This window comes from Polypterus senegalus, chromosome 18 (assembly GCF_016835505.1).
Source record: "Polypterus senegalus isolate Bchr_013 chromosome 18, ASM1683550v1, whole genome shotgun sequence".
NCBI lineage: Eukaryota > Metazoa > Chordata > Cladistia > Polypteriformes > Polypteridae > Polypterus > Polypterus senegalus.
In genome coordinates, this window is record NC_053171.1 from 15,052,190 (window position 1) to 15,070,948 (window position 18,759).

Sequence of the window (18,759 nt, forward strand, 5' to 3'; positions counted from 1 at the left end):
CAAGCTTTCGAGGCAACTCAGGCCCCTTCTTCAAAGGCGAGATTTATTACCTTTACCAACTGCAAAAACTAAAGAAACTCCAAAACTATATATATATATATATATATAGTATATATATATATATATATATATATATATATATATATATATATATATATATATATATATATATAGTATATATATATATACACCAAGGAGCTGGTGGTGGATTTTAGGAGGCCTTGGCCCCTCATGGACCCTGTGATCATCAGAGGTGACTGTGCAGAGGGTGCAGACCTTTAAATACCTGGGAGTGCAGCTGGATGACAAATTGGACTGGACTGCCAATACTGATGCTCTATGTAAGAAAGGCCAGAGCCGACTATACTTTCTGAGAAGGTTGGCATCCTTCAACATCTGCAGTAAGATGCTGCAGATGTTCTACCAGACGATTGTGGCGAGTGCCCTCTTCTACGCGGTGGTGTGCTGGGGTGGCAGCATAAAGATGAAAGACGCCTCACGCCTGGACAAACTTGTTAAGAAGGCAGGCTCCATTGTAGGATTAAAGTTGGACAGTTTAACATTTGTGGCAGAGCGACGGGCATTAAGCAAACTCCTGTCAATCATGAATAATCCACTGCATCCACTGAACAGGATCATCTCCAGACAGAGGAGTAGCTTCAGTGACAGACTTTTGTCACCGTCTTGCTCCACTGACAGACTGAGGAGATCGTTCCTCCCCGACACTATGCGACTCTTCAATTCCACCCGGGGGAGTAAATGCTAACATTAATTTTATTTTAATTTTTTTCATTTTTATTACTATTTAATTTAATATTGTTTCTTTGTATCAGTATACTGCTGCTGGATTATGTGAATTTCCCCTTGGGATTAATAAAGTATCTATCTATATAATAGCATCACACTTGCTTGAAGATATCCCATTTTGTGACCTTAATTTGACCACTCAAATCAGCTTCTAAGCCTGAACCTGCAAACAGCTTAAACTCATTTTTGTAGGTTTTTAAACTAGCAGAAAATAAACATGGTTAGTGACCTCTTGTGAGATAGAAGGGAATCCAGCAGTTTTCACTGTATGCTGAAAGAAATGCTGAGAAAATGGTTTACCATTATATTAAACAACAGAGACCTTGTAAACTACTAGCATTAATGGGCTCCTTGTACACTTTACATTTACAGCTTAACCATGTCATTAAAATATTTCAAGCTGGCAGTACTTGGTGATGTCTTCAAATACAGTACTTGCCTTTAATTCCAAACGTGGGTCCCTGGGATGGCTGTCGCACACATGCAAACACATTTAAGTTTAGATGAGTTCCAAGAGCCTGTACCAAACCAATTGTGGTTGTGCTCTTTCCCTCACCCAATGGAGTGGGAGTAATTCTGCCAAAACATAAAATTAGTAACTCATATCATTCTACTTACTGTTATTTAATTAGTATTAAAAAAAAAAACACTTAAAACAGGCCAAATAAACCACAGGCAGTCACTTCTATCTGTTTCTCGGTTTGCTAACAAATCATAACCAGTTCATTAGAAAACCTTTGCTATACAAGATGTTTGCTTTATAAGACTGGAAAGAAACAACAGAAAGAAAATATTTCACCAAAAAAAACTCTGTATAGTTGCAAGGAAGACCAAAGATGTAAAATAAATCCCCAAATAAACATTTTGAATAGCAAAGGTGCTAACAGACTCACAGCATTCTCAAATGCAACTTGCCCAAAACATGTCAATGAACAAATAAATAATGAGGAGGTTGAAAAATATGCCTGATGAAAACAACTAACCAGAACTGACACAGGGTCATGCTGAAATGAACAATTACTTTAGTTAACATGCTGGAGAATTACTGATTGTGATTTACAGAAATGCATCAGTTTCATATTAGTTACAGTTTAACTTATGGCAGACTTTGGAGAACTGTGCGCCGAATACATGCAGAACTGGAAACTAAAGCATATCATAGATTGTACATGTAAGAGCAATTCGGCAAGGCAGTATATAGTAGACATTCTTGAGGATTTTACAATGCCCATCGTGTAAACCTAGTAGTTTTTATTGCTTCTATTTCTACTAAGTATTGCATGCCTTGGGCTACAATAAACCCTCATTCAAAGTACCTAATTCCATTAAAAAGTGCTTTGTGATGATGCGCTTTGCTTATTTAGTTTTATGCACAAAAAAATTATCACCGATAATCAGAAAGATACTGAAAGTACCATGGTGTTATAGTAAACAACTTGTCATTCTCCTAGGTTCAAGGTGGTGACCCTAAATGTTATAGTGACTGCTCTTACATATGAGGGGGAGTCAAGCTAAAGTTAGAAAATGGAACAAACCTTAACAAAACTGATCATGTCATTTCTCAATGGAGTCTCCATCTTTCTCAATGCACTTGCACCACCTGCCTGGAAACCAGCGGTTTTGTCTTGTCCTCTCAACCACTCGTGCACCCAAGTCATTGTCAAACACTACATGCCGAGGAGTACTACAGTCACTAGTGCAACTTACTGTGACTTGCTGAAGACCAACGTGAAGCCTGCTATTCAATCCAAGCAATGGGGACTGCTGTCTCAAGGAGTCCTTTTACTGCAAGACAATGCCCGCTCACACACCACTAAGAGCACCAAGGCTTGTCTGGAGAAACTGAAGTTTGAGGTATTGCCACATCCTCCTTAATCGCCAGATTTGGCACCGTGCGATTACCACCTTTTAGGACCTCTGGGTGGTCATCGATTCAAGACAGATGATGACGTGAAGAAAGTGGTGAGCAAGCGGTGGTGAGGACAAGACAAAACCTTTTATTCTACTGGAATCCAGGCACTTCCAGGCAGGTGGCGCAAAATGAAATGTCATTATCAGATTTGTTAAGGTTCATTCCATTTTCTAATAGACCCCATTTTCTAACTTTAGCTTGACTCCCCCTCTTATTATAGAGTATGAGGTAAGAATGAAAGGACTTTTATTTCAATACAGAACGCTGCAACAAGTGTATATTACTGTAGAAATGCTGGAGTTTTTTTCCACTGCTTTTTAATGAAACTTTGAACATAAACTGAATGAAATGAGCCACAGCCTAGTAGAACATCAGCATTAGTTCTTGCAGCAGACCGGTACCAGAGTTTTGGAATAAGGCACCCTTATTAGCTGGGATGGCCAGAGACTGCTCGTAATGGCACATTTTAATTACATAATTCAGACAAAGCAGGTTCAGTTCTAAGACTGTGCCCTGTTTGACATATATTTCTTCTCCATCTAACTATATAGGTGGAGTGGTGGCTCAGAGACTAGGGATCTGTGCCAGCAAGTGGAAGGTTGCTGGTTTGAATTCCGTAAATGCCAGAAGTGACTCTACTCTGCTGTGCTCTTGAGCAAGGTCCTTAACCCGCAATTCCTTTATCCTGGGTATGACGTTAATCTGCATCCAGCCCCACAAGCAAGTCCTCCAATTTATAAGGAAAACTCAGGGGTTGGTGGCAGGATTGGCACTCCAGCCTGCATAAAAAAACCTCACACTGTTCCAGTGTGGTGCTGAGGTGTCACTCACCGCACTCGGTCCCAAACCAGGTGGTTTGTTGTGTGGTGGGTACGGCAACACACTATCAGTGCATGCTCCCAACCTCTAACTACAAACAGATGTCTAGCCGTTGAAGATGACAGAAATAAACATACCTGGATAAAGCTAGTTAGACCTTGTATCTTTATATCAGAGTGTACAAGAAAACAAGCATGACTAAATTAACAGATGCAACACTTCAAGGAGGACTACTGTATGTGATGACATCCTAGTTAAAGTCAGCTTACCCAGTCACAACAACATATCTTCCATCTGGCTGAGACTTTAACCTCTTCAGGGTAGACAGCAGAACCTTGGCCTTAGTTTTCCCATACAATTCAATTTCATGAGAAAACAAGCCAATCTCTTTAGTCAGTTTTTCAATTGGCTTTGGGGTGCATGATCTTGAAATTTCAATATCACTGTGAAGATAACAAATACCAAATATGTTCAAATCCTTCAGTCATAAATAAAATATGTGCTATAATTTCATTGTAAAAGGAGTGCCTTGTCCATGTCTAAGCAAAGATCAACAGTTAATTACATTCAAATAAGCCACAGAAAATTCCAACTCTTCCCTCCACGTCATCTTTGAGTTGTCTGTCTCAAAGATCTTTAGAGCTACAGTATATTGTCACATACAGATATATGTGTTCCTGTCAGGTCTAGCCTGGCATACTCATCCAAGGGTTGGAGACAGAGAAAGAATAATATGAATTTGAATTAAATTGAAGAGAAACTTGCCTGGACCCATTAATTGGAGCCAAGTCTGGAAAGGTTAGGTGACAGGCAAGAATGGAACAGGCATAGGCATACTAGGCCTTTGTGATTAAAAAAAAACTGGCAGTTTAGGACATGCAAGGTAACTTTTCTGGCCGAGAAGGAATTAGAACATATAAGGGATGTATGAAAAATACCAGGTAGACATAGTGAGATTTTCCTCTATGCACAAGTCTGGAACTAAAATCTTTGACTTGATTTCGAGTAGCCCCACACAAATGCCCTCGGGAGTAGGTAGGAACACTCACAAGTTTGTTTCAGTGGATGAGAGGGGTACCTCAATTTGATTTTGAGTCACAGAGTGTAAAACCTCAACTGCATTTTTTAAGTGTATGCACCAAACACCTATTCAGAGTATTCGACTTTTATAGAGACAGTGGATTCTGTGCTTAAAAGGGTGGATTATATGAATTCTGTAGTTCTACTCGATCACTTTAGTCCTAACACAGAGAATGATGAAAAACAGTACCTGTTGGGGTATGGTTGCATGGGAAGGAGATGCCCAAGATAATCTAAATCCACAAACTGAATATGTAACCAGATTTTTGTGACAATTTTGGACTGTTCATAACAAAATGCCATTTATGAATTCACAGTTGCTCATAAGTGAACCTGGTGCCAGGGTTCCCTGGGCCAAAGGTTAATGATCAATTTTAAACTTGGGTCACATGATCTAAAGCTACATGTTCTGGATACAAGGTTTAAGAAAAGTGTTGCTCTGTGAGTTAATCACCACTAGGTGGTGTGTTGTCACAGATAAATGGAATGCTTGCTAGACTGACCTTGAAACTCAAATAGGTAGTCAGGGTGTGCTGGAAATGACTACTGTGTGTATCTCTTTTTAGAATGAGTTTAACACTCACCTCCAGAACAGTTTCTACAGCATCTTGGGAGATGTCAGGGTTGCAAAGTACGAGAGGATGTTGTTTAAGACCAAGGTAGAGGAATTAGCTGCAAGACACTGCAACCTAACACCTATTGATGCAGCTGTCTAACTGATTACAGATGGCTTTCCGAGCAATGTCTACAAAAGGATCTTCAGATCTAACAGCAAGACAAAAATCTGGTAGCTACAGCAGTGGACAAAGTTAAGGCCCTTGTGTGGGAGGAGTTTGAAGAAGTAGTGGAAAGTCAGTCTCAGATGACCTCAAAGAGGTTCTGGCTTAGGGTCCTACAGATTTAGGAAGGCTACATGTGACATCACCCAGGAGGTTTTCAGCAAGAGTGGGGAAACATTGACATCAACTGGGGACAGTGTCAAGAAGTGTAGGGAGTATTCTGAGGGATTTCTAAAATTTAAAAATGGAGACAAGAGTGTAAGTTCCAGTTGCTGTGGTATCACCTCCTCAGCATCCCTGGGAAAGCCTTTGCTTGGGTACTGAAAGGACAACTACAATTGCTGAAGCTAAGATACATCCATCCATTATTCTGCCTGCTATATCCTAACTACAGGGTCATGGGGGTGTACTGGAGCCAATCCCAGCCAACACAGGGCACAAGGCAGGAAACATACCCCGGGCAGGATGCCAGCCCAATGCAGTGAAGCTAAGATCCAGAAGGAATAATGCAGATTCTAATGGCCCAGACAATAAGAGTCATGTTTATATACTTGGTATTAAGTCCAAATGATTCAATACGGACATAGTGCTATGAAAAGGATACACTGTGGCAGATGGCTGGGGCCCTTGCCCGGCCGGGACACCCCTGTAATGGAAGGACAGGGGGAGAGGACAGGTTCAGGGCAATACCACCCCCAGAACACAAGAGGGCAACCCCCGTAGATTATATTGGAGCCACGGGCTTGGAGCTTGGAAGCTCAACCCTACTGGGTCCCATGGCCACTGCCAGGGGGCGCCTGGACAGTCCCAGAGCCCTGGACTGCAGCACATCCACCACACCCAGAAATGTTGCCAGAAGAGGATCCGGGTGCACCTAGAGCACTTCTGGATGCCAACACAGCACTTTCAACACACCCAGGAGTGCTACCAGAAGAGAATCAGAGTGCACCTGGAACACTTCCAGGGGCAATATAAAGGAGGCCGCCTCACTCCGTTCGAGGAGCCAGAGTTGGGAGGTGGTGGGCAAAGCTTGCGTGGAGAGGAGTGGAGGTGGCAGAGAAGAAAGAAAGAAAGAACGAAGAAGAGAATGGACTGCTCATTGTTGTGCTATTTAATTGTGTACTGTGCTCTGAAGTGGGGAGCTGGGGAATACAGCTGCCCTACAGGGAAATAAACTGTGTGCTGCTTTTGGACTTGTGTCTTTGTGCCTTTCTGTGTCTGGGGAGCTCTATGTCCCCGTGGCTTTCACGACACCTTTTCTTCATGACTGTTATAGACAAGAAGTCAAGACACAGCTGAGGCTGAATGGTTTGCAGTTTGGGAACCTAAGGGTTGTATCTTTGCAGTTTGCAGCCAATATTATCCTATCGGCCTTAGACTGTGATCTCTATGGTGCACTAAACTGATTTGCAAATAATTATTATAATCGCCAGGATGAAAAGTGGCACCTACAAATCTGAAGTCAATGTCTTCTCCCAGTAATGTGTAACCTGTTTTCTGCAAATAAGGGCTGAACAGTGAAGGAGTTCAAGTCCCTTGTGGTACTGCTCATGAGTGAGGGTAAAAGTGATATAATGAGACTGACCAATGAATTAATGCAGGGGCATCAGTGTTATGACGGCATAATCTACACTGAAATATATTAAAACTCTGTTATAAATTGAGATGTGGGAAACTTGCAAGAAAACAGCAGATGCAGGCAACTACTGAAAAGTTCTTTAGTAAAAGAGGGGTATCAATTCAACAAGATAGACAGTTGGCCATTTATCAGGATGTCTTCTTTTTTAATAGTCACAATGAACTTTGCCAGTAGAATTTTAATTTAGATTAACAATTAGTGTTTTAGCTTTCTGTACCGTCCCTAGCAAAAATGGTGGCTGTATTTTCTTGCTCCCTTTCCAAACAGCACAGACCATCAGATTATAGGCATGTATTGGGACCAGGACACACTTTTACAAGATGTTTACTTATTCTGGAAAAAAAAGACTTTTTCCTTCATACATTGTCATCAGTTTATTTATAACATATTTAAAAAATGATAAAAGGGAGACAGAAGGAGCACAGCGAGAGTATCTGGAGTTTCCTCTGTACCTGCTCATTGCTAATGTAAAAACAACAACGGTCCAAACTTGCTTTAATCTTTGACAGTGTAAGCTGTGGTGCTGTAAGCCAATTAAACATTTTTATATATATTTGGTATTAGAAAATGCAAGTTTTCTGGAGGGGAGGCACGGTGGCGCAGTGAGTAGCGCAGCTGCCTCGCAGTTAGGAGACCCGGGTTCACTTCATGTTCTTTGCATGTTCTCCCCGTGTCTGCGTGGGTTTCCTCCCACAGTGCGAAGACATGCAAGTCCGGTGCATTGGCAAATCTAAATTGTCCCTAGTCTGTGCTTGGTGTGTGTGTGTGTGTGCACCTTGTGGTGGGTTGGCACCCTGCCTGGGGTTTGTTTCCTGCCTTGCGCCCTGTGTTGGCTGGGATTGGTTCTAGCAGACCCCCATGACCCTGTAGTTAGGATATAACTGGTTGGATAATGGATGGCTGGACGTTTTCTGGAAAAGGTCAGCTATTTTTTAAATTTTTTTAAGAAACACTAGTATATAGAATTGTCTTATTGATATTCATGGCCATCTCATGAAAACAAATGTCATCATTTTTACAGCTATGTTTTAAATAGTATCTTAGCAATATGACAGAACACAATACTGAAAAAGCCGGCAGTGGTATTCAATGAGAATACTGCTATCATTTTTCTTTTGACACTGCTCTTGATTCTAATGAAATGTTAGAGGATTGTCAATATTAAAGTACATTGTAAATCGGTTTCAAGTTGCGTTTTGTTCAATGGAAAGCAGTGCACTAACTATATTTTACCATATAGAGGAAAAAAAATAAAATCCAAACACTCATATTCAGATCAATTTGTTCTGATGTACCTGGGCACGGGTTGGAGTAGGTTTAACTTTGAGTACTGAATTTTCCATCGTCCCTTTAGGCAGCTCTGAAGGACACGTTTGGCACTCTCCACTGTATTCTGTGCAAGAAAAGGTAAAATAATATTAAAGGCCAAACAAAACACAATCAGTCTACAGCACAAAGTTCTAGCTGGCTCATAATAGCCTTGCTGACTCAGTGCAATCATCTTAACTAGTGCAAAGTGTGGCTGTCTACTTATTCTAACTTCAAGAACAGTCCTTTTCTTCTCAGCTCTTCACTCTTTCAAGGCTTTAACAATTTTTTTTCCTACTTATGATTTATCTCCTTCACTTACTTCTTATCTACAATTTCACAGGTATATAAATGTCACCACTTTGTATAAGTGGTGGCATTAGTTTTCCTTAATGGTATAATAGAGAGAGTGTAGGAGTCTTGTGTATGCCGTCTTTCGAACAGGACTTTTATACAGCAATGTTTCAGGAGAACTTAATTTACACCTGAACTGCCCAATAAATTTCTGGAACCTAAACATGGATATCTCCCCTCTAGTAACACTAAACTGTCTATACTAGTTTCTGGTGGAGATCTTGTCAAACTAATATCCCTAGGCATCTCTAAGTAGGTGATCCACCTTTCCAGTCTTGAATGGAAACTTTAGTTAGTGTGCTTTTATCATAAAGAATTATTGTGGGGAAATTAGTCAAATAATGTAAGTCAAATGACTTACAACAATTTAAGTCAGAGTTGGGTCAAGAAGAACACTGATCAACATTTTCTGACAGCAATACTTCTCTTTTAATAGGCAATTTGTTTTATTAATCATTTTGTTCTGGTTGAAGTATATTTGTAAATCAATAAACATCATCTATCTACTGTCACACACGTGTGCATGGGGGACAGCTGAAGGGCTTAGAAAATACTGATTATACATCTGCCCAGGGGGGAGCGGGGTACGCTGACGCTCTTTCTGAGTTCTCTGCAGGTCTTACCCGGGAAATCCCACCAGGAGCCGCCATTTCCAGGAAGGACACGTCACTTCCGGTTCCGGCCCCAAGGATGACGTCACTTCTAGTTCCGGCCCAGAGGACGACATCACTTCCGCCCTCTGTACTATAAAGCCCACTGCCTTTGCTCTGGCAGGCAGTTCTGTTTTGTACTCTGTTGTGTAAACTGTTATACAATGCCTCAAATACTTTTGCAGCCAAGATACCGCATTAAACGGGTGGCTTCCCCAAACCTTTCCACGCCTCAAGTCTCTACTTATTACACTACTTAAATATCTATGATACAAGCTATACATATTGACATATATACATGGCAGTGGTGCACTTTTAAAAATTGTATACATTTTGGGTTGCTTAAGTTAAATGCAAAGTTTTACTCCTAACCTCCATCAGCATGGCCACGGTCATTGGCCCCACTCCACCTGGCACTGGAGTTATGAAGGATGCTCGTTCCTTGGCTTCATTGAAATCTACATCTCCAACTACTCGTTTGCCACCTGGCTTTGTGCTGTCTGAAAAATATACAAAATAGCTTTATAGAATGAAATTAACAGCTAATCTTCACAAAGCATTAAATGGACTTTGACAAAAATGTCATTAAAATTAATCTGATGAAAACAATAATAGATATCTGGAACCTAGTTAATTAACATGGTAGGTTTATAACATATAATACTGAACATAAGCTTCATTGTAATAATTAATAAGCCGGTTAAAATAAGTTTAAGGCACACAGTAAGTGTTTGAAGGATTACCATGGGAGCTCTTGTATGCCAATGATCTCATTTTAATGGCAAAATGTGAAGCAGGACTGAAGGATAAGATAGTACAAAATGAAGCTGTTATGTATGTATATGAGATGTCCTATGTGGACTGCCATCTGTTAATGTTGTCTGCCCTCCCACTAGTTATTTTTGATGATACATACCTACAGTTAGGTCCATAAATATTTGGACAGAGACAACTTTTTTTCTAATTCTGGTTCTGTACATTACCCACAATGAATTTTAAATGAAACAACTCAGATGCAGCTGAAGTGCAGACTTTCAGCTTTAATTCAGTGGGTTGAACAAAACGATTGCATAAAAATGTGAGGCAACTAAAGCAACACAATTCCTTTATTTCAGGGGATCTAAAGTAATTGGACAAATTAAATAACTGGAAATAAAATGTTCATTTCTAGTACTTGGTTGAAAACCCTTTGCTGGCAATGCCAGCCTGAAGTCTTGAACTCTCAGACATCACCAGATGCTGGGTTTCCTCCTTTTTGATGCTCTGCCAGGCCTTTCTCAGTTGGGTGAAGATCAGGTGACTGACTTGGCCATTCAAGAATTTTCCACTTCTTTGCTTTAATAAACTCCTGGGGTGCTTTGGCTGTATGTTTTGGGTCATTGTCCATCTGTATCATGAATCAATTTGACGGCATTTAGCTGGATTTGAGCAGACAGTACGTCTCTGAACACCTCAGAATTCACTCGGCTGCTTCTGTCCTGTGTCACATCATCAATAAACACGAGTGTCCCAGTGCCACTGGCAGCCATCACACTGCCTGACTCCACCGTGTTTTACAGATGATGTGCTATGCTTTGGATGATGAGCTGTTCCACGCCTTCTCCGTACTTTTTTCTTGCCATCATTCTGGTAGAGGCTGATCTTGGTTTCATCTGTCCAAAGAATGTTTTTCCAGAACTGTGCTGGCTTTTTTAGATGTTCTTTAGCAAAGTCCAATCTAGCCTTTCTATTCTTGAGGCTTATGAGTGGCTTGTACCTTGCAGTGCACCCTCTGTATTTACTTTCATGCAGTCTTCTCTTTATGGTAGACTTGGATATCGATCACGACCCTGGAGAGTGTTGTTCACTTGGTTGGCTGTCGTGAAGGGGTTTCTCTTCACCATGGAAATGATTCTGCGATCATTCACCACTGTTGTCTTCCGTGGACGTCCAGGTCTTTTTGCGTTGCTGAGTTCACCAGTGCTTGCTTTCTTCCTCAGGATGTACCAAACTGTAGATTTTGCCACTCGTAATATTATAGCAATTTCTCGGATGGGTTTTTTCGGTTTTCGCAGCTTAAGGATGGCTTCTTTCACCAGCATGGAGAGCTTCTTTGACCGCATGTTGTCTGTTCACAGCAAAATCTTTCACATGCAAGCACCACACCTCAAGTCAACTCCAGACCTTTTATTTGCTGAATTGATAAGACATAATGACGGACTTGAACACACCTGCCCATGAAATAGCCTTTGAGTCAATTGTCCAATTACTTTTAAAACTCCTGAAATGAAGCGACTGTGATCAAAAAATGCTTTAGTTGCCTCACATTTTTATGCAATCGTTTTGTTCACCCCACTGAATTAAAGCTGAAAGTCTGCACTTCAACTGCATCCGAGTTGTTTCATTTAAAATTCATTGTGGTAATGTAGAGAACCAAAATTAGAAAAACGTCTCTGTCCAAATATTTATGGACCTAACTGTATTATATGTATGGGTGGTGCTTGTTGTTGTTGTACTTAAAAAGTAAAGAAAGTGTTCACCACTGTTTTTTATGGTTCTAATTTCTTTCTCTCTCTCATATAAAGGAAAAACGTTACAAAAGCTAGTTTGGAAGGGAAATGCCACAAGGTAAATGCAGGAGAGGCCATGGTGATGGTTGGAGGTGAAAGACCACGAGACATGGAAGAGGTGGGTGCATACTGTAGCTGTGTGGTGCATGTGGAAGAAAAGTTGAGATAAAATGAGCCAGTTGTACGATTTGATGAGAGTAGGTGCTTAAAAGATGTAGTGGTATGAAAAGAAGTTTGCAGGCAACCTTTGTACAAAGTGTGGAAGAGGGGTGCAGAATGCAGGATAAATTTGAGTATCGATGATGGAATAGTTTTGTAGAAACGAGGGGAGTTCTGCTATTTTAAGTGACATACTGTGTGCAAATGGACGTGTGGGCACAGCAGTAATAGCCAGGTTGAGCAGTGAATGGAAGAAATTCTGGCATCAACCCCCACTGTGACTTCTAAAGGATTCTATCTGCCACTGAAAGGTAAAGTTTATGAAAGCTTTGAGAGGAGCACCCTTCAAATTTGATTGTGAGTCATGGCTAACATGAAGCAAAGTTGGAAAGAACAAAGATAAGAATGAAAACAAATGCTGAGTTGGCATAGAGGTGACAGGTGTTGTTGGGAAGAGAAACAGACTACGGTGGTTTAGGCATGCAGAGCCAAAGACTGAAGGCGACTGGGTGAAAATGTGCACCGAGACGGAGGTAGAAGGATGAGGGCAACAGAGAGGCCAAACAAGACCTGGTTAGAAATGAGGTGAAAGCAATTGGTCTTACCAAAAGACTGGGTAAAATGCAAATGGTATACTAGTAACTGATACTAATGTATCAAAAATGATTAATTCACTTGGGTATGGCAGGCAACAGAGGGCAGTTACTTGTACACTTATGCTAAAATACCTAGAGTGGCCACAGCAGTGCAAAAATAATAACTGAGTTCACCACTGAGTCAGAATGCTTTTTAAAGGAAGTAACACGGTGCTCATAATATTCCTGTTACAAGGTTGCACTGAAGGCAAAGTTCTAAAAAAAAACTGGAAGACTGCAATGACTAAACCTAGCTAAGGCATATTACTTTTTAGTATAAGCCCGGCTGTGCTTATTTGCACCACCCTGCAAGGTAGATTTTTCCACAAAGAATTAATAAATACCCCTGTATTTGTCTACAAGCTAGTGATGCATTGACTGTCATTTTTGTGGACTGAGAGTTTCCAGTGGAGAAAGCTGCAATGTTTCATATCCATTTGCAAGTGACACCTGGATGGATGAATGAAACCAGGATGGTAAAAAAATCAACTTTTTTAGTATGTTTCTCTGGCTTTTTAAACTTGAAGCTTTTAAAATGCCTTCATTGAAAGGTATTTTCAATGTAATAGCTGGTTTAACGCCCTGCGGTGTGCTGGCGCCCTGCCCAGGGTTTGTTTCCTGCTTTGCGCCCTGTGTTGGCTGGGATTGGCTCCAGCAGACCCCCGTGACCCTGTAGTTAGGATATAGCGGGCTGGATAATGGATGGATGAATAGCTGGTTTAATTTTTGTAACTTGTAAGGATTTTTTTCTTTAGTCATTTCTTCTGATGAATCTGTGCACCTGAATCGCCTCCAGTATTTGCCTCTGGATGGTGAGAGGGACATACAGTTCCAATGACCTTTTAACAAGCTGGCCACTGACAGCACTCACACTTTAGCCAATAAAAAAAACTGTGCAAATCAAAAGGAAAAAAAAAAAAACAATGTCAAAGGAAGAAGAAGAGTGTAAACCATGTGCACATGTTCTGTACTCTAAATTGATAATAGGTAGAAAACACATACTACAACAATTGACTTTAAATTATTACATTAAAGCATTTTACTTATATATTTATTCAGGATATTTGAACCCAATCACAATGCATACGATATATCACAATTGTTCTTAGCTGTCAGTCATCTCCAGCTGCCTACCTGGCACGTGATTAATGCCACAGTCAATAACAACTGCACCCTGCTTAATCCAGCTTCCTTTCACCATTTCGGGTTTGCCTGCTCCAACCACTAAAATATCAGCCTTGGAAACCTGGAAATCAAAGGGCACCACAAAGTTGCTCATTTTACTAAAAATATTTGGTGACAGCATAAAATACATTGTACCACCTTGCCTTGCCATTATAGGTTCTGGCTCTCTGTGACCCTGTCCTGGTCACTCTGCAGCTCAGTAGAGACAGTGATCAGACTTGACAGCCAAACCCAGGTCTCTTGAGCTGTGAGGCAGAAGGGCTAACTAAGGTGACACTCACTCACCCTTGGCAACACACCCCTACGACTAAAACATAAAAACGAGTACATCTAAATTACAAGTTTGAAATCAATCCAGATTTTTGTTACCTCCCCAGCCAAGTCAGCAGTCTTGGAATGACATGTTGTAACAGTTGCATGATTCCACAGCAAAAGGTCGTGCATTGGCGCCCCCACAATTTTGCTGCGCCCAATAACCACCGCTGTCTTCCCAACCACAGAAACACCTTTATTGAGTTAAATAAATAACAAGTTGAACATGATAATAAGAGAACACCAAGCTTGTTAAAAAAAAACACTTCATAACAATTAATAGCTTAATTGTGTACAATTCACTTTCAAAGAAACACAGCTATAATATTAATAAAAACAGAAGTGGAGACAGACCTGTCTGACGAATGAGTTCCAAGCATCCTTTAGGTGTACACGGTACAAAGCAATCTCCCAGATCACCACGAGCGAGTTTACCCGCATTGATACTTGTGAGTCTAGTAATGAAGACCAATTAAACAAAGCCATTATTTCAGGGGCTACGGAAATTGACCACAGAGTGAGCAATACACAAAAATAAATACAAACAAATCTAAAATAATAAAACAAAGCTTCTGCTGGCTTAATTTACAACATGCTCGAATTTCAGAAATCCTCATCACACTAGTATTGAGGCTGATCTTCTGGTGAAGGATAGTCATTTTTATAAAAGAGGTGGCCAGTTTGAGAAAAACACTGTTAAAAAAAAAAGGCTACCACCTCCTTCTTCAAACTCTTAATTGAAGACGTACTTACTGAGATCTCTCTGTAAACTGAAATGTTATTTGACAATTAAAGTTTTTTGGCATAGTAATACAGTAAGTAGATGCTTTTCAAAAATGTAGCTTACTTTAATGTGTGTTTTAGTAATCCTTTAAAAAGATAAGATTTTGCAAATTAAATCAATCTGACTTGCAGAAATGTATTAAATTGAAACAATTAATAAACAAAGACTCAGAAAGAGATTGTAAAAATATTCCAAGTCATATTTACAAAAAAAAAATGATTATTAAAGTAACAATAAGCAAAAAAACCTACAGAAACAGGCTAAAATATTCTGGAGACTAAATACTTCTGAAGAAACAGCAATATAAGCTCTTGAACCCCACATGCAGATATCTAGATAAAGTGGATATGGAAAATTGACGGTTTAATGAATAATCTTAATGATATATTAGATGATATCATCTAATTGTAGATGATATCTCCATTGTACTGTCATCATAGCAGATTATAACTGCTATAGTCAGACAAAAAGAGATAATAAAAACATTCATTTTAAAACGTAAGAAAAATGTCAAATTTGTGAATTAGCTACAATAAAAGATCTAATAATGTAAACCCTGAAACTTAAAATAATTAAACAAGAATACCATGCTCTAAATATTTAACTTCACTTTCTTTTCAAATTGTATTTTTTATTACAAATTACAATTTGACTATACTACTTGTGCTCTAGTCCGCCTAGGCCTGAACTGGGGATTTAATTAGAAAATGGATGGATTTTTATATTTACTGCTGTAAAATATTATACAGTCATCCCTCGGCACTTCACGCTTCGACTTTTGCGGCTTCACTCTATTGCGTTTTTTTTTCAAATATATTCATTAAAAAGTTGATCGAGACAGTGAAAATGATACAGTGCGTGCTCGGTTGTCCGAGTCAATTATACACCCCTGTATTACAATTAAAATTAAAATTACTGTATGTATGGACTGTAGGTCTATGTATTCGAGCACCCCCGCAAATCCTTCAATGCCAGGTGCAACCGCTCGATCACTCCTTGTGTGTGGGCAATAACTTTTTTCCAAAAAATCGAGTGTAGTGAAACCAAGCCAATCAGAGCGTGCTGTTCACTGATTGACTATCCTATCCTATCCTATCCTCCTATCTTCCTATCCTGGCCACTGATTGGCTCAACCTCATGCAATTTCGTTTCTCTCATACACGCTTCTACATTGCTACGCATCGGAAGCATCTTTGCTCTTGTAAGTGTTTGCAATTTCTAAAAACTTTTATCTAAGCCCCACGATGGCTCCTAAACGTGCTGCTTCTTCTAAGCCTTCTGACAATGAAACTAAGCGCCGGAGGAAGATGCTTACCATCCAGGAGAAGGTGAAACTCTAGGTTAGTGGTTGTGTGCAAGAACTGTGTGTGTGTGTGTGTGTGTAATTAAATGTACAATAATAATATGATATTTGTAACGTCTAATATGTCTTATTTTCTCTTATTTTGTCTAATATATCGGGTAATACGAGTGTAATGGTGACTAAAGGGTGTTATTTCATGTCTAGAGGGCTCTAATAATGTTACAAAAACGTATTTAGAAGGTCGTAAGCAGGTTTTCTATGCTCTAACTGCGAAAATATTCGATTTATAAATGAAGAATCCTACTTCACAGAAATTCATTTATCGCGGTCGAGTCTGGAACTGATTAACCGCGATAAACGAGGACCGACTGTAATGGAAATTGTTGACAATATATTGACAAGATGTTCAAAAATATTTGATAAATAATTAAATGCTAAATATTTGAGACATTTCAGAAAAATAGCTTTTTCTTTGGAGCAGCACAGTAATGCAGAGGGTAGTGGTACTGCATCAAAACTCCACATAACCAGGCTGTCCTGTCACCATGCAGAGTTTGCATGTTCTCCCTGTATTTCTTTTAAATGGAAAATGTAAAGTGGGAAACAACAAAATAAAAAGTTGGGAGAGTTCTAGAACTAGCTGTCTACTATCAAAGAAAGTGTCTCCTGACTTGAATTTTATCAAATATGATATAACAATATGTGAATGCCAAAATTGCCTCAAATATCTGAGCACCCACTTTTCACATTTCCTTTTGAGATTGCATGCTGCACCTTAATGACTGCACTGGATTCAGCAAGGAACACTCAAAAGCTGAAAAAAAAAAAATCATGGTTAAGTGATTAAAAACACAAACTTACCCATCCACATCCTTCTCAGGTGAAACGGCATTAGTGACTTTCTCAGTATTGATTGGGTTAACAGAATCCAGTGGAAGTTGTACAATTAGACCATGGAGAGATGGATCCTCATTAATTTGTACAATGTTTCTTAAGACCTAAGAAATGAATAAAAGAGTCAAACTATGATAATTATAGAGGTAGAGCGATTCGCTAAAAAGAAACCCTGACATAATACCTTGGCAAAGGCAGATCTTCATTAAAACTGCCACCAGGCAACGCTTTTATTAAAATATTATTCAATAAAAAGTAGGTCGGAAAATCCGTAGAACGCTGAAGATACAGATACATTTTATACTGAAGCTCAGCCTTAAAACTCTAAAGAATTTTAAAGGAGCCAACAATTTGTCACTTTGCGGAGAATTAAAAAAAAAACACTCCACTCCCTTTCATTATGAATTGGGGAGTCATGAAAGTGCACCAGTCCTTCAGCTACATCAAAAAATAAACACCCATTTAGGCATACAGAGATTACAATATATATGTGTAACTATCATAGTTTATAAATAAAATAAGAAAACACAGTGTCAGAATAAGATATGTAACTACAGACCTACAGATTGAGAAATAACAAACATTAGACACATACAGGTTAAATGAAAAGCATCACTGCAGTAGCAAAATAAATTTAAGTTGATGTTCACTGTTGTATTATGGGGATCAAGATTTTGCAGAAATTGTTTGAATTGGGGAAAAAATATAACATATTCTCTGCATTTATACACAACAATCTAGACAACTGTCAGTTTTTACCTATGCGAAACCGTGTGATTTCAGTCAAATGATATAAAATTGTTGCCAATAGGCAACAAGAAGCTTTTGGGCACCTCAAAATGCTCATGTTATTTAATAACAAAGAAATCATAGTTCATCCACAACTGGATATACCAACAACACTGAGTTTAAACAGGTTACACAGTGTCACACACGTGCGATTAGGAGTGAGCTGAGTGGACCAAGTGGAGGTAATTACCCGCCAGGCCAGGGGGTGGCAGGGTACACTAAACCTACCTCTGTTATCTCTACAGGCCAAATATGGGAAAACCTGCCGGATTCAACGACATTTCCTGTTCCGGCCCCCAGACTTAAGTCACTTCCGGGTCTGGCCAGATGACATCACTTCCGCCTTTCGCCTTATAAAGCCGCCATCTTTCCTCCACCATTCAGTTCAGTGGAGAACTCAAAACAGTGCACACGAGTGCTGTACAAAAAGCCCTTTGCAGCCAGGGACAATATATGGGTGGCTGCCCCAAACCTTCTTGCGTGTGTCAAGGCTATTCATTTCACAACAGTTACCTTTTTATCACCCAAATGTTTTATTTTCATTCCATTTATTTAGTGCACCATGTCTATCAGCCCCCATTCTATCCTCATCACCAACACCTCTGTCACAGCATACTTCTTTACTCTCTGCATTTTAACCCACAGGTCCAAACTACCTTTAGGTAGTTTCTCCTCACCCACATGTATCAGCTCCACCGTTTCACCTATGCACTTTCCTTCCAATGTCATTTCTTTTTTCCACCTGTGGTTCGGGTTCTGCCTTTAGTGACTAAGTGTCATTTCATGTACCACACAGCTTGC

General features: G+C 39.7%; 1 protein-coding gene across 1 annotated transcript in view; it reads right to left on the bottom strand.

Moving 5' to 3' along the window:
- LOC120518354 (C-1-tetrahydrofolate synthase, cytoplasmic-like) overlaps positions 1-18,759 on the bottom strand; it is an 87,135-nt gene that overhangs the window by 41,343 nt on the left and 27,033 nt on the right. Inside the window, exons 5-12 of the mRNA XM_039741118.1 lie at positions 17,137-17,273; positions 14,543-14,643; positions 14,246-14,382; positions 13,826-13,937; positions 9,721-9,848; positions 8,332-8,429; positions 3,808-3,981; positions 1,247-1,383 (exon numbers count right to left, since the gene is read on the bottom strand). Coding sequence (XP_039597052.1) covers positions 1,247-1,383; positions 3,808-3,981; positions 8,332-8,429; positions 9,721-9,848; positions 13,826-13,937; positions 14,246-14,382; positions 14,543-14,643; positions 17,137-17,273 — 1,024 coding nt within the window. The remainder of the gene's footprint in view (positions 1-1,246; positions 1,384-3,807; positions 3,982-8,331; positions 8,430-9,720; positions 9,849-13,825; positions 13,938-14,245; positions 14,383-14,542; positions 14,644-17,136; positions 17,274-18,759) is intronic.